The sequence below is a fragment of the Pelodiscus sinensis genome, chromosome 21 (assembly GCF_052426305.1).
Source record: "Pelodiscus sinensis isolate ZL-2025 chromosome 21, ASM5242630v1, whole genome shotgun sequence".
Taxonomy (NCBI): domain Eukaryota; kingdom Metazoa; phylum Chordata; order Testudines; family Trionychidae; genus Pelodiscus; species Pelodiscus sinensis.
Genome location: NC_143072.1, coordinates 1,264,351 through 1,289,003, shown reverse-complemented (window position 1 = coordinate 1,289,003; position 24,653 = coordinate 1,264,351). Strand labels below are relative to the sequence as shown.

Genomic DNA, 24,653 nt, shown 5'->3' with positions numbered 1-24,653 from the left:
GGTACAATATAATAAAAGGACATTTATTCTTTAGAGAATATTGAAGAGTTTGTGAGGATCAGTATCATAAATGTGCATCCAGTGGTGAAATGTAAAAGGATCAGGACTAGAAAATCCCTATTACAGGTTAATCATGTCAGACATATTTTATGTGCTGTGCTAACATTACAATAGTTATTAAAGTACTGACATGTTAATTGAAGTACAAGGCACAAAGACAACGTGATCCCTGCCTTGATGAGCTATATTTGGAATATTGAATTGTCAACAAATACTTTTGTCATGATCTAACAGTGATCCACGTTGAAGGTCTCAGATCCTTGAGCTCCTCCATGGCTGTCATTGATGTGTGCCTCTTTTTCACTCTGCATCAAGAGTTTTAATCTACGGATTATCTCATCAAAATCACAACTCTTGTTAAGTTTTAGTGAAAGATGCATTGGCAGCTAGAAATTCCAACTTCCTCACTAAAAGCTTTGGGTCTGTGCTGTACCTTTAAACTCTAGAATGTAGCAGTGCAATGTTCTGTCTGTGACTGTACTGTATGAGAAAGTATTTAGTTCAGTACAGACTGTTCTCCTGTTCAGTTCGCTCCTTTCAGATCAGAACATTGAATCTAGGGGATTTGTGGAGTAGTACAGTCTCAGACTTTCAATTAGTATTGAACTTCCTCAAAGCATAAAGAGATAGAGATTGCAAATTAAAGTGATGGGTTTTACTTATATCTGTCTGTAACGAGACATGGGTCTGCTGTGATTCAGGTGGTGGGAAGTAGTTCTAATGTAAATTTACATTTAATCTTCTTAGATGTGGACAGTGCACACTAAACTTGTAGCCAGATTCTCATCTTTGTTGTTTGTGGGTAAATCCAGAGGTAAAAGTTGAGGGATTTGGCTGATGTTGCCCAGGTATAACACAGATCAGAATCTGCCCCATTGTGTTTAAATTAACTTGTCTAAGATAGTATGGTGATATGCCAATAATTCAGCTGTTACACTGGCGACTGAGGATTTGGAACAGATTAAGGAGTCTCCCTAGGCTAGTAGACAGATAATTATGGAAGTGATTTCTTCTGTCTGTGAGCTGAACTTTGAGCTCTCTTCAACAACTCATGAAAGAGCCTGACCTTGGAAAATAAGGTGGACAGGAGGAGAATTGCTCACACACTAGTTTCTTATTTCTGTTATCTCCATATAGCTCCAGTGGTATTTTAAAGATGAGCAGTATGCTAAGGAGGGAGGATTGCTAACACACTAGTAGTGTCTTATTTCTGTTATCTCAGTATAGCTCCAGTGGTATTATCAAGACAAATCGTATGCCAAAACTTAAAAGTGAACATATGCTCATGGGGGTGAGGAGTAGAGGGTCACTGCTGGTTTTTTGAAGTTAGGAAAGACTTTGTGCTTGGTTTAGATAAGTTAAGGTTCACAGCTGGGTTGATCTCAGAAGTTGGCTAATGTAATTATCAGTTGATGTATAAACTTTTCAGAGCTTACAAAATTCCACAGCCAGAGTTTTTATGACAGTCATCAATATTTGAACTTACTCCAGTGTCAGTTGGTTGTCATTGATTCTTAAGGCAACACTACCTTGAATTTTTTAAAAAGTGGTTTGAGAGCTGTATATTTATTTCCATATTATTTCATGGTTTTGTTTTTCCTATTTTTCGGTCTCTCTCTCTCTGTCTTGGTGTGTGTAATTGAAACTACCATATGTTTTTGGTGCTTGGCCTTTCCCTATTACATAGAATCATAGGATTAGAAGGTGATCTAGTCCATTCTTCTGAACTCATGTTAGAAATAAATATTATTTTGTTTACACTCCCTATCTCTGTATATTCAGAACTAGCACCCATGCTAATTTTTAAATCCAGATTAAAACAAATGTGCTTTCAATCAAGTTTTGTATTTGTGTTTTGGATATAAAATATGCTAAGGTGCTCACAGTAAACAGAATCTATAAGGGTTTGTCTGCACTGCAAGGTTAAGTTATCCTAAATTACAAAATTCCAGCTATGTAGCTTAGGTTGACTTATTGCAGTGCCTACATCATGCTGGGTTGATTGGAGAAAAGCTCCTGTTGACTTAGTCTACACTTACAGTTCTGGTAAAGTACTGGAGTCGACAGAAGAGCCGATCTATGGTCAATTTAATGGGTCTTCACTAGACAAGCTAAAATCAAACCTCAGTGGGTCGATCACTGCAGCATCAATCTCCGGGTAGTGGAGACAAGCCTTTAATCCAGTGGTCTCCAGCCTTTTTAAGCACAAGATCACTTTTTCAATTTAAGTGCAATGTAAGATCTACCTCAGACCCAAATACCTTTGCCCCGCTTCCTTCCTGCTCCTTGTTTGAGGCCCTGCGTCTGCTCCTCCCCTTCTCCGAGGCCTCACTGTGTTCACTCCTTCCTCCTTTTTCCCCCATCCTCATGTACTTTCACCAGGCTGGGGTAGCGGATGGGGTGCAGGCTCTGGTCTTGGTCCAAGAAGTTTGGGTGCAAGGAGTTTGGAGTGTGGGAGGCGCTCTGGGCTTAGCCCAGGTGAGGGATTGGGGTCCAGGAGGGGTTTCAAGGTGCAAGCTCTGGGAAGGAATTTGGGTGCAGGTGGACTCACATCAGGAGCAGGAGGTTGGGTGTAGGAGGAGGTTCAGGGCAGGGACAGACAAAAACCAAAAACAATACACTTTGCATGCATTAAAAGAAGTAGCAATAACCACCCCACATATGTGTTGGGTGGGGAGATGAGAGTGAAGGACAGTGTGTGTTTGTGAGAGTGATAGACACACACACGGTGTGTGAGTGACAGAGATTTGCATTGCCAAGCTCCCTCCATCCCCTTCATTCTGTGTAGAGATTGGGTATTGAAGTGGCAGAAGGAGGGACACCCTGACATCAGCACCCCCCTTCTTCATCCCACACCCTGCACAACAAGCAGGAGGCTCTGAGGGGCAGCTCCATGGCAGAGGGCAGGAGCAGCATGAAAGTGGGTGGAGGGTCAACTGAAGTGCCAGCATTTGATAGCTTCCTGGCCAAGCCAGTCAGAATCACCTGTCAGAGGCTCCAAGATCTACTGGTAGATCCCGATCTACTGATTGGTGACCACTGCCTTTATCAGACAGACTGCTGAAACTGTTCTAAGATGAAATAATGTAAATAGAAATTCTGATGCCTTAGTCTAACTATTGCAATATCAATTCTGGATTTAGAACTCAAAAGAGGAAGTCAAGAGCATTACTGTCAATCGGCTTCATATAAATCATCTTTGATCCACTTGATTGAACTTTATTTTATGCTTAATATTTATCAGTTTATAATCAGGTCTTGGTATCTCAGTGATACATTTTATATTGTATAAACAAAAAATAGATGTCACTTTTGTAGAAAAGAAAAACTTACAATCTGAAAAAAAAAAAAAAACCCACAGTTCAAGTGTTTGATAGAAAGGGGTATCTCAGTCAACTGGAATGCTGTTGCTTTGACAGAAAGGGCGAACGATTTTCCCCCAAAAATAAGTATTCCAGCAGTTCTCTAATACTAACAAGGTTTAATAGTTATAATTTACATGTCCACTATGTAGAAAAGTTGCAGATGGAGGTAAAATTGTGTTAGTACCACAAATGGTGCATATGTCCATACACAGCTTTCATTTACATGCCTGATATAAACCTTTGCAGCTGAAACTCACAAAGTCAGCTAGTGGATTCCCTATTCATTCTCTCCACTTCAAAAACATTGTTTAGTTTTTTCAAGCATTGATTTATACCATCTTATGCTTTTCAGGCTTTGGCAATTTGTTTCAAATTCCAGTTTCCAAATATTATTTGTGTGAAGCCATTCTAACTGAATTACTTATGTGCTCAATCCCTCATGAACATCAGCCCATCTGTGGTTTCTTGTGTTTGAATTAATAAACAACTTATTCACAATCATCTATTCCTTGCGTTTCAGTGTGTCTCATGCCCTGTGAGATTCCACTCTTTTTCCATAACCTTTTTTGGTAAACTGTAAAGTCCAAGCATAGTCAATCTTTCTTCAGAATTTAATTCCGTTCCCCAAATTTGCAATCATTTTGCCCTCTGCTGCGTGCTTTCAGTCTCACCAATACACTTTTTTTCTAAGCTGAAAGGAATTGCACAAAGTAGGCTAGGTTCAGATATCCATTACATCTGTGTTAATTTAGGTATAACTCCAGTGATGTCAATGGAGTTACTCCATATTTCCTGTGTGCAAATGAGATCAGAATTTGGCTCATTGTTCTACATGCACCATTGGGTTGTGTCAAAATAACTTCTGTCTTGACAACGTTTCTCTTCATATCCCAAGATTGTGTGATTTCAAGCATTGTGCAGATGCTTTTACTGTCTCCTTTTTCCTCCTGGGCCTCTTTTCCTGGCTTATAAACTGCATTGTGCTGCTGTTCCCTGTCTCCCAGCTTTGTGGCCTTAACTTCTTTATAATGATCTCTACAAGTCAGTTATCAGTCCATAAAACTAATCTATACAAGTCATTTGGAATTTATATGCTCTGTTCCTGTGCACTTAACGTCTGACTCCCTTCCATTATGTTAATCATCTGTAGTTCTAGCCTTTTTCAAAAGCCTTCCCTTTACAAAGTCATTTTCATATAAAGTAAACATATATAGCGCCAAGTCTGACCTGCAGCACCCCGCTCCTTATCTCTCTCCTCCCTGAGCTGTTTCCTTTCCCTGGCACTCTGTTTCCTCTACTACAGCGAGTTTAGAATCCATTTCAGTAGGTTGTTCGAAGGATACTTTCTAATTCTTCAAATTAAACTATACATAGTTGGAGTATCAGATGCTTTCCTGAAACATGAACACAGTGAACTCCGTCCATTGTTTCTACCAAATCATTAATGTGGTCAAAGAATTCAAGGACGTTGCTTTAGACAGGAGGACCTTCCTTTTTTTTAGTTCATGTCATATCTTTCAAAATGTGTCTTAATGTTATCCCTTATCACTTTTTTCGCTCTGGTTGAAATGAAGCTGAGATATGCAGATCCTTCTTTGTTTTTTATTAAAAATATAGGAACTATAAATTCTATGCTTTTTAGTACTCGCTGAAACCTCTGTGTACTATTAAAAAAACGTTACCAAAGAATTTCCTGTTCCCCAGTTGTCTCATTCTATAGTGGGGTAAATGGTTTATCTAATCCAATAAACTAGGAATTAAAAATTATATTCTTTACCCAAGGAATGTGTAGTCCAGTCTCAGAGTTGTTAACCTTCCATTTATTTTGGGAATGAAATAACGGAGAAAACCTACAGTAAACAGTATTAGCTACATTTTGCCCTCACACATAGAATCATAGAGCTGGAAGAGACCTCAGGAGGTCATCAAGTCCAGCCCACCGCCCAAGGCAGGACCAATCCCAACTAAATCAACCCAGCCAGGGCTTTGTCAAGCCGAGACTTCTGTCTTCAGGAGGAGTTCAGCATACATGTCTGTGGGCAAAATCTGCCCCTGCTGGTGTAATTTACATTTGCAAAAGCAAGGTATGCCAAATTTAAATGGAGGTACGTGTCTAATCCTTACAGGAAAACTCCTGTGTATGTGGGAGATTCACGAATGCTGAGTCTTTGGTACAGCAGTGTTGCAGGAAAACTGTCTCATAACTTGTTAGGAGACATAATGGAAATAAAAAGCTATGCACGTTTTGCTGAAATGTTGGCATGTGGCCAGCATAGAGAGAAACCTTTCCTGTGTATGATGGCATTGTATTGTTAGGCTTCAGTTAGTGGCAAAAAAACAAACAACCCATGGAAATTCTGTCCCATATAAGAGTTAATCTGTATACTGTATACTTATGCCTACATGCAGCATAAAATATGGATATTCAGTGTTTTGCTGGAATAGGTGTTCTAGTATGTTTAATACAGATGTATGGAAAAATGAATGTTGTTACTATATAGCTGATTCCCACTGGTATTTCCCAGTGTGCAAATAATGAACTCAGGTTCCCTTTACATTTGAACTAAAGTGATGCTGTAGATATGTTTATTCATTTATGTGTATAGTGCCATTGCTCTGTGTGTGTGTCTTTGTTTTGCTTGAGCAAGTCTAAGGCTTTCTTTTCCCTCACCCTTTTAGATTGATGCATTAGGTAAAAGAAGCAAAGAAGCAGAGGCAGCCTTCTTGAATGTCTATAAGAGATTAATTGATGTTCCAGGTAAGCAAATTATTATCTTCCTCTGAAAAGCGGATGATCTCTGTAGTCCCAGATGCTGTTGGGAATTTCTTCTTTTTACCTTTGCTAAGTTATTGATTTTAGTCTCAAATTGACATACTGTGGCATTGATTGTAATTGTGTGTGTGTCTACACAGCAGGGCTTAACTCGAAATAAGCTACATAAATTGAGCTACGTCAATTGTGTAGCTTACTTAGAAATTGGGAGCATCTACACAGCACTTACTTTGAAATAGAGCACTCTTCCTCCAACTTCCCTTACTCCTTGTACAATGAGGCTTATAGACTCATAGACTTTAAGGTCAGAAGGGACCGTTATGATCATCTAGTCTGACCTCCTGCACAATGCAGGCCACAGAATCTCACCCACCCTCTCCTAGAATAATCCTCTCACCTATATCTCAGATATTGAAGTCCTTACAGGAGTTGGAATAAGAAATCCTCCTGCTTGACAGTATTTTGACATTATTTTGAAATAACTGCCTGCTGTGTAGACACGGACACGGACTAAGTTATTTCAAAATAATGTTGCTGTGTAGATGTACCATTAATGAGCTATAACTTAGGCACTTTGATGGCTTCTCCTCTTAAAACAGTTCATTGCATTCACATATGAAGTATTGTGAAAATCATTTTATATTTGTTACAGTACCATATAATTCTGAAAGCTGTTCTGGATGTTAATGATTTATTTATTAACAGGGTTTTCCTCATCGGTTAAATCTCCAATAATCTTGCCTCACAGAAAGTGGTATTGGAAGAATTTTTTTATTGGAGATGCAGAAAGCCATTGAAGAAAACTGTAAACTCTGTGTATGATGCAAGCCACTTTGAGCCAGGGCCACTGCCATACTGCTAGTTTTCAGCACCATAAAAGGAAGAGCCTGCTTGATGTAGGGATGTAAAATCCCATTTACTTTAACTAGTTACATGTGATGTTTAACTAGTTAACCAATTAAACAGGAAGTGGATGGAGGGGCCCACTGGTTAACTGGAACTGGTAAACATCGCCCATTAAGGGTGATGCTTACCAGTTAACCTTTCATATCCCTAGTTTGGTGTTCACCTTCAAATGAGACTGGTGGCGAATTGAAAGACCACTCTTAGATTGCTGCCTATGGGGGAAACAAAATTTTATTTTTAATAATATTTAATATATTGCTCTGTAGCTATGCCCACGTATGCAATCTCTTATTTTCCACAAATCATTTAATAAAAATGAAAATAGTCCATGAATAGGAAGGTGTACATAGCTCCTGTGTACTTTCCCAGATGGTTTTGTAGGTGTGCTTATTGTAGTCCTCGTATTGATAACACCATCATTTTGTGCTATTCTTTCATGAGTTTTTGTACCTCTTCTATAGTTATGGATGGCCTTTCTCTCACTGTATGATGTCAGCATACCTTTATCAGGCATGTGCTGTTTTGCTTGTGTTTATAAATGTGTATAACTTGACTTACCACTTCTGTGTGATGGCTCAAATATTTAGTCATATTTTTCCGCTGTAAAATGTAGTTGTGTGTTCCTTCTGATGCGAGTATTAAGCGGTACCATTCACACAATGCTGTGGACCTTTGGAGATGCAACATGGAATGAAGCTTGGAATGCTGCACAGTGGCTATTTTGTATCATGCATCATTGTAAATTTTTATCTGAAATTCAGGATTCTTAATAGTTAGGGCCCTACAAAATTCACGGCCATGAAATGTAGTCTCCTCCCCTTACATCTGGTGTTTTGGGTGCGTTTAACCTGAACTGTACAGATTTCACAGAGGAGACTAGGGTTTCTCACATTGGAAGTCCTGAAGTTATAGTTGCAAGGGGCTGTGATATTGCCACCCTTACTTCTGTGTATGGGTGGTTAGAAAGTGGCAGCTGTTGGCCAGGCACCCAGTTCTGAAGACAGTGCCCTGATAGCAGCAGCACAGAAGTAAGGGTGCCATCCTTCCTTCTGCGCTGCTGCTGCTGTTGGTAGTGGCTCCTACCCAGTGGCCACTGCTTTCAAACTGCCCAGTTCTGACGGCAGCAGTGCAGAAGTAAGGGTGGAAGTACTGCAACCCCCCTACAATAACCTTACAACCCCCACCCCACAGCTCCTTTTTGGGACAGGACCCCTACAGATACAACTCCATGATATTTCAGATTGAAATACAGGCAGTCCCCGACTTACGTCGGCTCCGCAGTTACGAACGGGGCTGCCCCAGAGTACACGGACTGCGGGACCTCGCGGTCCTGCCGCCCGTGTACTCTGGGGCTTTGCTCTGTGTCTCCCTGGTCTGCAGACCAGGAAGACGCAGAGCAAAGCCGCGGAGGGGCTCAGGCAGCGGGGCAGCCCCGCTGCCCGAGCCCCCCCCCCCCACCCGCGCAGCGTTGCAAAGCGTGGGGAAGCCGGCGGCGGGGCAGTCCAGGCACGCCTGGGGTGCCTCGCTGCCTGAGCCCCCCCGCGGCTTTTCAAAGCCGCGGGGGGGGGGGGGGGGAGTGCTCGGGCAGTGAGGCACCCCAGGCGCGCCTGGACTGCTCCGCCGCCGGCTTCCCCGCGCTTTGCAAAGCCGCGGGGGGGGGGAGGGGGCTCGGGCAGCGGGGCACCCCAGGCGCACCTGGGCTGCTCCGCTGCCGGCGTCCTCAGAGGCGCTCCCCGTCTCCCTGGTCTGCTGGTCTCCAGCAGACCAGGGAGACGGGGAGCAAAGCCGCGGAGGACCCAGGCGGCGGGACCGCGGTGCATCTCGGTCCGCCGCCCGAGTCTTCCTGGTCAGCTGGGGTGGGGGGGGCGCAGCTAGTACGCGCCCCCCCCCCCCCCCCCCCCCCGCAGACTAGGCTTTTCTCCGGACGCCTGTGGCAGAGCAGCTGGGGTGCTGCCGGTTGGTCCCGCAGCGCCGCTCTGGGCGCTACTGGTGCAACCCAGCAGCACCCCAGCTGCTCTGGTCCTGATTCAGCCGCTGCTGGTCAGTTTCAGCAGCGGCTGAATCAGGACACCTGGGGCAGAGCATATGGGGTGCTGCTGGGTTGCTCCAGTAGTGCCGAGGAGCGGCGCTACTGGAGCAACCCAGCAGCACCCCAGCTGCTCTGCCCCAGGCGTCCCCAAGTCAGCTTCTGCTGAAACTGACCAGCGCTGACTACAGGAAGCCTGAGGCAGAGTTGCTCTGCCCCAGGCTTCCTGGAATCAGCTGCTGATCAGTTTCAGCAGCAGCTGACTTGGGGTCGCTTGGGGTTCTTAAGTTGATTCTGTATGTAAGTCAGAACTGGCAGTCAGTTTCAGCAGTGTCTGAATCTGGACGCCAGTTCCGACTTACATACAGATTCAACTTAAGAAGAAACCTACAGTCCCTATCTTGTACGTAACCCGGGGACTGCCTGTAACTGAAATAATGAAATTTACTATTTTAAAAATCCTACGACCATGAGAGTGACTGAAATTTGATAGGGCTTTATTTATAGAACCATATACAAATTACAGCTAATGTCTAATTCCAGCAAATGATTTTGTGGGTCTTAAAGAAAGCATATATACCTCTGTTCAGTAATAACATATTCCCTTTGATAATTAAAAAAGGTTGCTATTTTAATTTCACTCATAAAATGTGTCCATGTTTTCAGCTAAGTTTGAGGACTTTAGTGACATGTATGGAGAATTTTCCCTTGGACTAATTTGTAAAGATGTTGGGGAAAAGTGAAACTTTTCTGCAAAATTGGCCTCTATAACTAGAATAGTGTGGTCATACAAAAGCTAGCTATGCCTTTTCCTACCTATTTTTACATTGCTATCTACTTGCATGTGCTGCAAACTGTACCATTATTAAAGGTATACCTAAAGTATATTTTTTTGTACATTTATATCACTTTAATTATTCAAAAGTGCACTTTGTTGGAGACCAAAACCTTCCTAAATATTTTTTCTAATTTAACTTCTTTTTTTTTTTCAGTTGTAGAGCACAGTTAATGTACATTTATTCCTATTTTGTGAATTGTCAGAACTCTGCCAATAGTGGAACTTGTTTTTGGAAAAGTAGGGGGGGTTATTCATTCTTCCTCTGCCCCCCCCTCCCCCCGTGCCCTCAGAGAGCATAATATATTAGATTTTTATTAACTTCCACCTAATAGCAGTGCATTATGACAACATCTGCATTCACAAAACTAGAAACTAAAATGCATTGGAGTAGTATTTAATATTTGAAGTATTATTGCACTAATAGGCCTGTTCTGTGATCTGATGCTGTGTGCTGATGACGTGGTTCCTGCTTTGAAGAGCTTGTAGTCAAAAAAAGACAAGTGGAATAAAAAGCTTGGATGAAGAGGGAAATAAAATGCCTACAAATTTTATTTGCATGAAACATTACAGTTGCAAATTGCTAACGGGCCAACTGTCATCAACCCTTACATCTAGCCATCATAAAATAGCTGCTTTCTTTTATATGGGCCACTGGGGTTGCCAGGTGTCCGGTTGTCTACCGGACAGTCTGGTATTGGCACCCTCTGTCTGGTAGAAAAATTCAAAAAATACCGGACATGTGTAATGTCCGGTATTTTCTGAATTTCTGGCTGGGTGCTGGATGGAAGCCTGGCTGGGGAGTGACTGGGAGGTGGGGCCGCGATTGGCGCTGGGAGTCATATGGTCGCGTGCAAAAGCCGGGCGGGGCGGGAGCAGTAGCTGGGACTCCCAGCCACAGCCCCCGCCTGGCTTCTGCACACAACCAGAGGCTCCCAGCACCAATCGTGGCCCGCCTCCCCGCCCCCATCTGGCTTCTACTAGGAACTAGAGGGAGTGCCTGCTGGGGTGCGGCCTGTTGGACCCTGCCTGTGGCCAGTGGCTGCACCCCCCATTTTCTCCCCCCCTCCAGCTCTGCTTCCCACCCCCTTTCTCCGCGCCCCCCCCCCCCCATCTCCCGTCCAGCCCTGGCCCCCGACTGGCCGGTTCCCCGTGCCTCCCGGGCCCACAATCAAGTGTATCCATTTTTTTCGGGGGGAGGGAGTGGAGGGGGTCTACCTGGTAACCCTATCTGCCACAAGTAAGAGTAGGCCTTGAGAAGAACTCTGAAGAAGATGGACTTATGAGGAAGAGTCTTCCACACAAAGAATTGCATGCAATATTTTGTTGTTAATATATAAGATTATCATTCAGTCCTGCACAAGCTATCAGGCATAACGATTTCTTCTGTAACATACAGTATTCAATACTAGCAGTAGATGCTACAAAATTAATCAAGTAACCAGTAATAAGTAATCAATAATAAACAAAAGGGAATTATTTCCATGCCAGAAAAGAGAATTTCCTTTTTCTTAAAGAACTCCTAATACCATTATTTCTATTTCCTTATTATTAGTTTTTACATATTTGCAACTCTGTCAAGGGTATTAAAGATAAAACTAAGTTAATTTACTTTGATAGCACTCCAGCACTGCAATATAGTATGTTAAGAATTTCAGCTATGTTGGAGACTGGAGAGTTTATAATTGGCTGGAGAGAACTTCTTTCATGGAGGTCGCCATTTCAAATGCTTTATTTGTTTATATCATGGTAGCCCCCAGATTGTGCTATGCTCTGTACAAACAAAAATTCTGTCTCCCAAGACATGCAAAGGGGGCTTGCAGGATGGAGAAAGTAATACAACATAAAGGGTCATTAAAAAATGTTCTTGTTTAAATCTTGTCAGGTCAGAGAAAGAGAAAAGGAGGATAGGATGAATTAATGGGAGCCCGGGAATAGACCAAAAGAGGAAGTAAGGGGAAGGAGAGATCCATGCTGTTTTTGTAGTTAGAAGCTTTAACAGCAATTACACAAGATCTTAGAAGACAGCTTGTCTTATGAAGTGGAGGTTTCAGGCTATTCCTCTCTTCTTGTACTTTTCAGAAATGTGATCGTTCACTTAAACCGGTGGTGATAAATGTTGGAAAGTAGGATTTTTTTATTGGCTTTTGTTACTTCCAATGTATAATATATAATATTAAACAAGAGATACAAGACTCATGATAACTCAGATAAACAGGAAAATGCTGTACATTTAAAAGAGGCCAGAGTGCAGGAGACTGGGGTCCTAAGTGAGCAAGATACAAAGATTCTGAAATTGGACACTAGAATATACAGGCAGTCCCCGGGTTATGTACAAGATAGGAACTGTAGATTTCTTCTTAAGTTGAATCTGTATGTAAATCGGAACTGGTGTCCAGATTCAGCCGCTGCTGAAACTGACCGCCATTTCTGACTTACATACAGAATCAACTTAAGACCCCCAGGCGTCCCCAAGTCAGCTGCTGCTGAAACTGATCAACAGCTGATTCCAGGAAGCCCGGGGCAGAGCAACTCTGCCTCCGGCTTCCTGTAGTCAGCGCTGGTCAGTTTCAGCAGCGGCTGACTTGGGGACGCCTGGGGCAGAGCAGCTGGGGTGCTACAGGGTTGGTCCAGTAGCGACCAGAGCGGCGCTGCAGGACCAATCGGCAGCGCCCCAGCTGCTCTGCCCCAGGTTCCAAAACAAAAGCCTGGTCTGCTGGGGGGGGGGGGGCACACTAGCTGCGCCCCCCCCCCTCCCCTCAGCAGACCAGGGACACGGGGAGCAGAGCCGCAGCGGGGTGCCGCGCCTCTGAGGCTTTGCTCTGGCAAAGTCTCAGAGGCGCGGGACCCCGCCGTGGCTGCAGCTTCAGTCCCGGTGCCTGTGGTCTGCTGGGGATGGTCCAGAGGCGCGGCTTCAGTCCCGGTGCCTGTGGACTGCTGGGGACCGTGGCACCGGGACTGAAGCCGCAGCCGCGGCGGGTTCCCGCGCTTCTGAGGCTTTGCTCTGGCAAAGCCTCAGAAGCACGGGAACCCGCCCGGTGCCCCTGGTCTGCTGGAGACGGTCTCCAGCAGACCAGGGGCACCGGAGCAGCTTACGAACAGGGCTTTCTCGCCCCGGAGCTCGCAGGTAGCAATCCGCCACCTCGACCTCCGGGGCGAGAAAGCCCCGTTCGTAAGTGCAGATCCGACATAAGTCGGAGCCGCGTAAGTCGGGGACTGCCTGTATTTTAAGAAGTTAATATTGCAAACTTCTAATTGGATTGGCCTTCATTCACTGGCAAAACTATACAAAGAGCAGGTGCAGCACAGAATTATACTAAGGCTGCAAAGCAAATCAGGACTGATCACTATTGGCAAACCTGTGAGAAACTTATGCAACATTTGCCTACAGTGTGCCAGTTCTAATCCATTTCTAACTTGAAAGTAATCATCCCTTTCCAAAATACTGGAAATCAGATTAGAGTAAGAAAATGAAATGTCTTAGGTTTTTGCTGTCACTAGTGACAGTTTAACAGTGGCGATAAATATGCATATTCATTACAAGTCCCATCTTCTCAGTCCCATGAAGGAAACAGTGAGAAGCTGGTATAGCAGCATCAATAAAACCAGTAAAAAAAAAAGACAAAATCACAGTTGTTTGTGGTCAATATAAGTAGTCCAGCCAACTTCTTACTTGTTTGTTCTTTTTGCTTTCTCTTCCCAGAAGCATATTATGGAATTCATGCCCCAGACTTCAGGCCACAATCTCATTTTATTCCCTTCGGTTATGTCTAGACAGTGGAGCTATTTTGGGATACCAAAAGTGTCCCGAAATAGTAATTCCGTGTCTTTCGAAATAACAGGTACACTATTCTGGAGTCCTTGTAACCCTTGTTCCACAAAGGTTAAGGGACTTGTTGGAATAGCGCTTTATATTTTGAAATTTGGCACTCTGTAGACAGCGCCAAATTTCAAAATATACTATTTCGAAATAAGCGACGCAATTTGCATACTTATTTCGAGGCAAGTGTGCTGTGTAGCTGCACTCTTCCCAACTTCATAATAGAGAGAAAAAGAGAAGAACAGTTTTGAAATGAAATGTTTAATTCTTACTAAACAACAAGGTCTGACTGATGAACTGAAAGCTTGTTTTTAATAAGCTAACGCCTTACTTAAACACAGAAGGTGGATGACTTTCTAATCGTTCAACATTAGGCAGGATTAGGCCTGGCTAATACTTGGATGAGTGACTGCCACTAAATCAACAAGGTCTCAGGAAGTAGTTTAAGATTCAGTAGGTGGCTCTTCCCCATTGAGGGTCAGATTCTTGCTCCCATTCCAGTTGCTTTATGCCAAATAAAAGGGCCAGAGACAAAGTAACTCTGAAACCTCCAGTTGTATGTAGGAGAGAATTCCCCCAGCACTAGTATGGTTGACAGTAGGCCATGAGGTTGCCTTCCATGGAGCTCTTTGCCAACACTAGTCTAGGGGATGGGGAGAGGGCAGAGTTGAGGTTGAAAGGATTGCATTTAGGATGTAGGGCCACCACACAGGAGTTGAGGAACTGCTGTCTTTTTGTGAGATACAAACCCCTGACCAGTCATGGTCATTAAAGGCCCACTTTGGGGTCCACATGTTTGGTAACCGAGTTCATGCTAGCTACGGCTCTTTCTCTTACCGGAACATATGGCTTGGACTTGGGTCATATGTTTGCTGACTTTAATGCCATTTGACATATTTTGTCTTTTTTCCTATTGAATTAATAATTGGATAAGTACCTTTCTAAAACTTGAAATATTGTAGGGAAAATATCCCTCAATCTAAAGCAGGTACTTGAAGAGCACTATTGCATTACACTAAGGGAAGGTGCATGTGGATGTTGGCAATGACTGGACGATTATGTCTTAGGAAGAAAGTAAGGGAATATTCCCCAGGGCAGTGTGAAGTGACAACTGCAGCAGCCTGTGAAAGATGCTGCTCCAGTAACTGATGCCACAGCAGTCCCTTCTTCCCCTGCCAATTCCCCTGTCAGGGTGTCCTCTGTTTTCCTTGGTGTTCAGAGTGCAAGATGTAAGATTCTTGATGCCACATGTTAAAGGGGAGATGAAAATTGTACACCTTCTTCCCTCCCACATCCTGTATCTGTGACTGTATTGCCAGGCAGCTGGTTCTGTTGCCTTTAAAGCAGTGATACCTAGGTTGAGGCTCGGGAACCAAAAGTGGGTTTTTAATGTGTCCCCCGTGGCTCTTTGAAGCATGTGATATTAAAACACCAGGATATTTTACTGTGTTGTTAACCAGTTGTGGAATACTTGGTCAGTCGCTTTGCTATGAGAATTGTATAGCTAACAGGAACTTAAACTCTGAACTCACTCTACTGTGGGTCTTTCAACTAATGTTGATTGCGAATTTGGCTTTTGAACCATTGAAGTCTGATTGTCACTACTTTAAAGCCTTCTGAGGCTTGCAGAATTTAATCTTATACTGTTTTTTGATAATGAAGACTAATATTCCCTTCACTTTTTATGACTACCTTAAATCCCCCGTGTGAAGGTTGTTGCTTCTTCTAACTCAGTGTTATATTGTGGTAATCTAAATGGGTGGTGTGTGTTTGGGGGTCGGGAGGGAATGATCCACTTTGTAAAAGTATAAAAAAAAAAGGGCTAATTCAGCCCAGTGGGAAAATGGGATGATATGTATAATTCTTAGTTTTAAAGCACAACCTTTTCATGTTGGATATAAAATGGGGCAAGGACTGGGAGGAGTACAGAGCTGCTGGGCTTTTTCAAAATGGAATTTGGGCTATAACTCTTCAGTCACTTAGGCTAGTGGAGTCATAAGGGAAGGAGGAGGAGAGCTGCAGTTTTTTTCACGATAGCTTTGCCTCCCTCTCCGTATGCTATTTCAATTTACCATTGAATTTTGTGGGAATAATTACTGAATTAAGTATTCTGTGATATATTTGAATATTCAAAAACGACCATGTAATTATTATTTTTCTAAAGCATGTTTTCATGTTATTTTCAAATGTGTGGTCTCTCAAAAAATCATTTGCTTGCAACTGGTTGCAACACGGGAATGCAGGGGCAAGATTAGAAAGGCAAAGGCATTAGATTAGAAAGATTAGATTAGAAAGGCAAAGGCACAAAATGAGATCAAACTAGCCAAAGGCATAAAGGGAAACAAGAAGACCTTTTATAAATACATTAAAAGCAAGAGGAAGACCAAGGACAGGGTAGGCCCACTGCTTAGTGAGGAGGGAGAAGCAGTAACAGGAAACTTGGAAATGGCAGAGATGCTCAATGACTTCTTTGTTTCGGTCTTCACCGAGAAGTCTGGAGGTGTGCCTAACGTAGTGAATACAAGCAGAGAGAGGGTAAGTTTAGAAGATAGGATACACAAAGAACAAGTTAAAAATCACTTAGGAAAGTTAGATGTCAGCAAGTCACCAGGTCCTGATGAAATGCATCCCAGGATACTCAGGGAGCTGATAGAGGAGGTATCTGAGCCTTTAGCTATGATCTTTGAAAAATCATGGAAGACAGGGGAGATTCCAGAAGACTGGAAAAGGGCAAATATTGTGCCCATCTATAAAAAGGGGAATAAGAACAACCCAGGAAACTACAGACCAGTCAGTTTAACATCTGTCCCAGGGAAGATAATGGAGCAGGTAATTAAGGAAATCATATGCAAACACTTGGAAGGTAATAAAGTGATAGGGAATAGCCAGCATGGGTTTGTGAAGAACAAGTCATGCCAAACTAATCTGATAGCTTTCTTTGATAAGATAACGAGCCTTGTGGATAAGGGAGAAGCGGTGGATGTCATATACCTAGACTTTAGTAAGGCATTTGATATGGTCTCGCATGATATTCTTATTGATAAACTAGGCAAATATAACTTAGATAGGGCCACGATAAGCTGGGTGCATAATTGGCTGGATAACCGTAGTCAGAGAGTTGTTGTTAACGGTGCTAAATCCTGCTGGAAAGGGATAACAAGTGGAGTTCCTCAAGGGTCTGTTTTGGGACCCGTATTGTTCAATATCTTCATCAATGATGTAGATATTGGAATAGAGAGTACGCTTATTAAGTTTGCAGATGATACCAAACTGGGTGGGGTTGCAACTTCTTTGGAGGATAGGGACATAATTCAAAATGACCTTAGCAAGTTAGAGAAATGGTCAGAGGTAAACAGGATGAGGTTTAATAAAGAGAAATGCAAAGTGCTCCACTTAGGAAGGAACAATCAGTTCCATACATACAAGATGGGAAGCGACTGTCTAGGAAGGAGCATGGCGGAAAGGGATCTAGGGGTCATAGTGGACCACAAGTTGAATATGAGTCAACAGTGTGATGCTGTTGCAAAAAAAGCAAATATGATTCTAGGTTGTATCAACAGGTGTGTTGTAAGCAAAACTCGTGAAGTCATTCTGCCGCTCTACTCTGCACTAGTTAGGCCTCAGCTGAGTACTGTGTCCAGTTCTGGGCGCCACATTTCAAGAAAGATGTGGAGAAATTGGAAAGGGTACAGAGAAGAGCGACAAGAATGATTAAAGGTTTAGAGAACATGACCTATGAAGCCAGGCTTCATGAACTGGGCTTGTTTAGTTTGGAAAAAAGAAGATTAAGGGGGGACATGATAGCGGTTTTCAAATATCTAAAAGGGTGTCACAAGGAGGAAGGAGAAAATTTGTTCCTCTTGGTTTCTGAGGACAGGACAAGGAGCAATGGGCTTAAAGTGCAGCAGGGGAGGTTTAGATTGGACATTAGGAAAAAATTCCTAACTGTCAGGGTGGTCAAATATTGGAATAAATTGCCAAGGGAGGTGGTGGAATCTCCCTCTCTGGAGATATTTAAGAACAGGTTAGATAGACATCTGTCAGGGATGGTGTAGACGGAGCTTGGTCCTGCCTTGAGGGTGGGGGGCTGGACTCGATGACCTCTTGAGGTCCCTTCCAGTCCTATTATTCTATGATTCTATGATTTACTCTATCAAGACCATATGCACTTCACTGCAATGCTGTTTTTATTAACCCAGAGACAATATTCCTAAGAAATACCTCCACCACAAATGTTTGTTGCAGAGATGAGGCCTGGGGATTTAATAAAGATATATTTAAAAACTCATTTTGCTTTGCGGTGATGACAGTGTGACAAAGCAGAACTTGCACACTGTCCTTGTGGATTTTTGTGTAATTGTAATTGTACATTTTTTAGAATACACATTAAGGAGTTTTCTTTCATTTGCTTGTCACTTTGTGTGGGAGTTTCTTGAGAACAATTGCTAAGCAAGCATCACTTAAGACATAGTTTAGGCAACACAAATAGTCTCTTTGAAAGAACTGGAGTGCATTGGATTAATAATTTTTAGATCCACATCTAAGGTAACACATCACCAGTGATCTAAAATATTAATTGCCACTAGTTCTGGCAGTGTTTCATAGCTTGCTGACTTACTGTTAATGGTATAAGCTTGTAAAGAGGACAAAGTAGGGGTGTGAGAGACCAGACCTTTTTTTGTGGAAAGTCACCTGAAAAGTTCGATATCTAAAATAGCAGGTGAACAAGTTGTTATGAGGGAATTCAGATTGCCTTTACTAAATCAAATAAAATGGGAAAACTGATTTTCTGTTCCAAATATGGGGCTTTGCACACTATTTCTTGTGTGTCACTGAACAAGTGTACAGGCAGTCCCCGGGTTACGTACAAGATAGGGACTGTAGGTTTGTTCTTAAGTTGAATCTGTATGTAAGTCGGAACTGGCGTCCAGATTCAGCCGCTGCTGCAACTGATCAGTTTCAACAGCAGCTGAATCTGGACGCCAGTTCTGACTTACATACAGATTCAATTTAAGATCCCCAGGCATCCCCAAGTCAGCTGCTGCTGAAACTGATCAGCGGCTGATTCCAGGAAGCCTGGGGTAGGGGCTTCCTGCAGTCGGCCACTGGTCAGTTTCAGCAGCGGCTGACTTGGGGACGCCTGGGACAGAGCAGCTGGGGTGCTGCTGGGTTGGTCCCATAGCGCCGCCGCTCGTGGGCGCTACTGGAGTAACCCAGCAGCACCCAAGCTGCTCTGCCCCAGGCGTCCTGATTCAGCTGCTGTTGAAACTGACCAGCAGTGGCTGAATCAGGACGCCTGGGGCAGAGCAGCTTGGGTGCTGCTGGGTTGCTCCAGTAGCGCCCACGAGCGGCGCTACGGGACCAACCGGCAGCGCCCCAGCTGCTGTACCACAGGCGTCCGGAGCAAAGCCACGGAGCACGGGGGCAGCGGGACAGCCCAGACGCGCCATGGCTGTCCCGCTGCCCTCGGGCTCCGTGGCTTTGCTCTGCTTTGCTCCCCGTCCCTCTGGTCTGCAGACCAGGGAGACGGGGAGCAAAGCAGAGCAAAGCCAAGGAGCACGCGGGCAGTGGACGTCCGGGCTGTCCACTGCCTGCGTGTTCCGCCGCTTTGCTTCCTCTCCCTGGTCTGCTGGAGACCAGGGAGACGTGCCCCGTTCGTAACTGCGGATCCGACATAAGTCAGATCCGCGTAACTCGGGGACTGCCTGTACCAGTCAATTCTGAAATTAAGAGTGTTAGGATTATTTTTAAAGGTTTATAGTTTGGTTCCTTCCTGTCCTAGCAACGTATAGGTTTTCCACTCATTTCTCCTGGTACATTGCAATTAGGGCTGTCAATTGATTTGTGTTAATGCCTGCGATTAACCCAAGGCAGGATTAACACATTAATTTTTTTTAACGCGGTAATCGCAGGTGTTAATGCTGTGCTGCCCCTTTGAGTTGCCGGGGCAGTGCTTCAAAGGGGCAGCACAACACGGAGCCAGAGATCAGCTGCACTGCCCAGCTGATCCCTGGCTCTGCGTTACACTGCCCCTTTGAAGTGCCAGTCCAGCATTTCCAAGGGGCAGCGAGGCACGGAGCCGGGATCAGCTGGGGACTCCAGCTGATCCCAGGCACCTGCAGTGCTACCCCTTTGTATTGCCGCCGCTGCATTTCAAAGGGGCAGCTGCACTGAGCCTGGGATCAGCTGAGAACTCCAGCTGATTCCAGGCTTTTGCAGCGCTGCCCCCTTGAAACGCCGCCGCAGCATTTTGGAAGGGGCAGTGTATGCGATTAATCGCTGTTAAATTTTTTAATCATGATTAAATTTTTGAATCCCTTGAGTGCTGTAATTGCAACATAGTACAGCCGCTCCCCGAGTTGCGAACGGTTGAGTTACAACCGTTCGCACTTATGACCAAAGCTCCCATGGAGCAGTCGTAAAGACGGTCCCCGAGTTACGAACAGCGCGGTTGCATGTAACTCAGTGGGGGCTGAGTTAAGAACAGTTCAAGATACAGACCAAATGTTGGTCTGTAACTTGTTCGTAACTTAGAGAGTGGCTGTACTATATTATTAGTTACAGTTAGAAATGGCACAAGTGTGAATATTTATTTTAACTCTACCACTGTGAAAGGAAATTAAATCCTACCACATATGCAGACATATCTGAAATTTATAGTGACCTTTGTATTAGCACATTACTCCTGCAGAAATTTCTAAGTCCACAATCACGCTGATGTAAAAGATTTGTTTAGAGGTTTAATGTTCACAGAGAACACTGTCCCGATCCTCTTGAACATATTCCATTCCATACATTCCAATTTTCTCTGATTGGCAAAACAGGAATCAGTCCCTGTGGTTGAATCTAGGGAGCACTTTGTAACTCATGCCTTCTGTGATTAGGAGTTCCCGATTTCCATAATACCAATTAGCCACCTACAAAAAATTTTAAATATAGGAAACAATGGGGCTGTATACCAGAAATGGGTAGGACGTTGTTATGTTTGCTGAGCAGTGAAGTAATCATCACTTCTCATGTTTCAAGTAGAGACTCAAGGCTCAGTGAAGCAGTGCATTCAAAGAAACTTCAAACCATCCACCTATCTTCATTTTCTCATTGTATCAGGGATAGTTAAGGGTTGGCCAATGCTGTGTAATTTGTAAATTTAAAGAGTGACAGTTTTTCCATCTTGGTAGATAGGCTTTACCTTTCCAGTCTGGCTTTGTATCTCTTGTGTCTTGAATTAGTTTGCAGAGAGAAGAATTAATATTAAATAGAGAAGATCTACATAATATGGGGGTGCAATTGATTTTTTTGCTTCCGAAGTCTGGATGATTTAAAAATATTTCACTATTCACTGTTTTCTATTTTGTTATATTTTCTAACAAGTACTAAGAAATAAATATATTTAACGATTAACTTTTCAAAATTGGTCTTATTTTTCTTCTGCTGAGGTTTTTTTTTTCCTTTTTAAATAAATAGGGTGGTCCCAGCATACTCAGTATCTAGACAGCTTTTCATCAGTTACTCATCAGCATGCTAATTGCTGTATGACTAATTATGCCCTGAATTCCAGTTGATTTTCTTAATGAGACAGCTGGGTTAATTATGTAATCGTATGATTACATTAGCCTAGAGTGCCCTGGCGAAAAGTAACGCATGCAGTAGTGTGATGTCATTGCATGAACAGTATTCACAAGGGGGTGCATTCATCTTCCGTCTAATGACAGGGGAGGGCAACATTACTCACAGTGCTCTTTGTGTAAACAGTTATATTGAGTTATTAAGATCGGTGTAGTTTTCCAGCTTGTACAATGCAGGGAAAATTGTTTTTGAAGAAAGCTCAGTTTGGAAATTCATCTTTTCATTGATAGTCCAGTTTTATCTGGTGGTATAGGTTGAATCTCTCTAGTCCAGCACCCTCAGGACCTGACCAGTGCTGAACTACAGAATTTGTCTAACCTCAAGAGGTCAATCGCGGCTCAAGGGCTCTGATGCCGGCCCTAGAGAGCTGGCCCCAGCATCCTGGCCACTGGACTCAGGGCTCCGCAGCTGGCCTCAGCTGTGGTCCAAGCCTGAAGTAGTGAGAGGCATGGCTAGGGATTCAGGAAACTTAGCCCCACTCATGATAAGCAAACATCCAGCTAACTAAATTCATGCTGGACCAGAGTGCTAGACTAGAAAGTTTCAGCCTGTACTATGGCAAGGTTTACATTTGAGCTAAGCATTAAGAGGTACAGCAATTGCTGAAATATTACTTGAGGTCGGTAACACAGTGCATTGTTTTATTGAGATCTACATTTCATTTACTTTAAAACCCTGCTCTTAAAATATGCAAATAGAACCTGACTCATCCACACATTTAAATGCCACCAAAAAATTGATGGTTGAACAGTGTTCCGTTTTGAGGTCTTGTATTAATTTTGTGGATTTTTTAAACAAAACATACTACTGTATGCTAACTAGTACCTTTCGAGGTATCATCTGCCAGGAACATGACTCTGCATTTGTCCAAAGTTAAACATAGTTGCGTTTAGTGTACCTTTGTTCATTCAGAGGCAAATCCAAGCCCCTCCTTCCTGACCTGAGTTTCATTTGTAGTGGCTCTGATGTGACCCTGCGCACCTGCACGTTCACATAGTGTATGCCATGTATGGCCAGTCAGACCTGCTCAGAGCAGCCCTGAGAGGGCCACCCATGGAGATGTTAGGAAAGGGTGAGCTCTGTAGACACTAATCCAACCTGAGGGCTTGAGTGGCTTAGAAGATCAGTTTTGACCATTATTTATTTCTATTATGGCGCTATATCTGAAGCAGTCAAGGACCAGAGCTCGAAGGTGCTAGGCACTATGCTAATAGAAATAAAGACGAGAGATAATAAAATGAAAGGCTTAGCATAAAAGCAGACATCTCAACTCACCTCTCACCTAGCTTGTGCCACGGAGTAATGATTTGTAGGCCTTTTTGTAGGCTTTTTTTCCTCTGCCTTCTTGTCAGCCCTTTGCCCACGCATGGCACCAGGCTCTTGATTTGTGTCTTATTCTCTAAGTAGCAAAACCCTCATTTACACTAAGTCTCCCAGTTGCTAACATTGATTAGCAAGGTTTTGCTGTCCTGGGGTTTAGAGAGAGAGCACTCCCATATTTGGAAGCTCGTCTTTGTTGCTTTCTGCACACTATCACCATCTCAGTTCAGTTCCTCCAAATGTCACTGACCTTCTGTTAAACTATATGAAACCTACATAACATAAAAGACAGCTTATTATATTTGCACGTTCTGGCTGTGTAGTGTCCCCCCCCCCCCCCCCAGCCCCACTCAAATCAAGAAGGAAAATAGCACATCCAGGACTTCTGTGCTTACATTGAACACAGAAATACTTGCATGAAGTTTAAATGGTGTTGGAGATAATTAAGAAGACCAGAAAGCTATGATTTCTAAAGTCTAAAATGCACTTTGGGGTTTGACATACATAAATTAATTGTTTGACTCTCTAGCTGAAGCAAGTCATAATCATTATGTTGTCATGCGGTAATTAGTTTTGTTTAATACAAGTAATATAAATTAAGTCTGAGGTACTTTGGCAATGCCTTTTACAAATCCCAAAACAATATTTAAAGGCTGTAGACTATGGGTTCCCAAACTGGGGTCATGAAGAAATTCCAGGGGGGCGGGGAGCGAGGCGACCTGCTCCCCCCTCCCCCCTCCTCTCCATCAAGTTTTGCTGCCCTGGTCAGTTCCGTGGTTGTTTTTTTTAACAATTTTTGCTGCTATTTTTGTGGGGGGGTTCTCAGAAATCAAAAAGAGGGTGTGATGCTGAAAAGTTTGGAACCACTGCTGTAGACTTTTAGTTGGTCAACTAAATTATGGTAAAGTTTGGAATGTAATGCTCAGGAGACTGTTTTTTCCCCCCCCATTTTGGTCATTTTGTAACAGTTTGGTACTTTAGCATTAACCTTTAATAGAGCTAAATGAAATATACATGTCCTGATGAATAATTATGAGATTGCATGAATTTTTATTTACCATATAATGCTTTACAGCGGGGCTGGGAGCAGAAGCCAACTGCCTGCATGCAGGGGCTGGGAACAGGAGCTGTCCCTGCACGCAGGACTGCTGGCTCCTCCGTCACACACTCTCTCCCCCCCCCCCATCCTCCCAGCAGCAGGAGCCTGCTTAATCGATTAACCGGTTAAACCTAAGGTTTAACCAATTAACTGGGATTTTACATCCATAATTGGCTATGGTATTTTGAGCCTGCTAGCACAAACATTAATATTTTAGAGAAATGTCATGGATAAAGTTTTAGGTCCTCACTTGATGTATTTTAAAGTTTGTATTATTGTCCTACATCAAATAGGCTGGGACCATGATCATTAATCCAAAATTCTGGACAGGCTCTGCTGAAAAAACAATGAACTGAAAAAAAATGTGGTGAAATGATCATTTTAGGTATTAGTTGTTTTGGCTGCATAGGAGCAGGCTCATGTTTTGACAGCCTGCACCTTAATTGGACTGTGTATAAATATTGTAAGGAGTTCTCTGTGCAGCCATAACTTCAACTTTATGTGTAATTTCTTACCCAGACCCTCTGCACCTGCCACAATAACATTTTAAATTTGATTTATTATAAATATTTTAATAGAGATAATAATAATGAAAAGTATTTGGCCTAAAAACATAAATGAAAAAGCTATGTAGTCATAAACTATGTATGTATGTACTGAGAACAGATGACAAGCAGCCTAGAATTTATATTATGAAAACAGTAATGTCATAAGCTGTTGAAGAACTAAATAACAAAATGCAGCATACTGCTACTTATGTCATCTCTGAGCTTAACATAACCCAGCACTGTTCTTTTATAAACTGTGAAACAACGCTGGCATA

General features: G+C 43.1%; 1 protein-coding gene across 6 annotated transcripts in view; it reads left to right on the top strand.

Moving 5' to 3' along the window:
• Positions 1 to 24,653, top strand: part of CUX1 (cut like homeobox 1) — a 398,058-nt gene that overhangs the window by 156,449 nt on the left and 216,956 nt on the right. For all 6 annotated transcript variants that reach the window (XM_075904409.2, XM_075904408.2, XM_089772231.1 and 3 more), the window contains exon 4: positions 6,105 to 6,183. In XM_075904409.2, the coding sequence (XP_075760524.1) occupies positions 6,105 to 6,183 (79 nt within the window). The remainder of the gene's footprint in view (positions 1 to 6,104; positions 6,184 to 24,653) is intronic.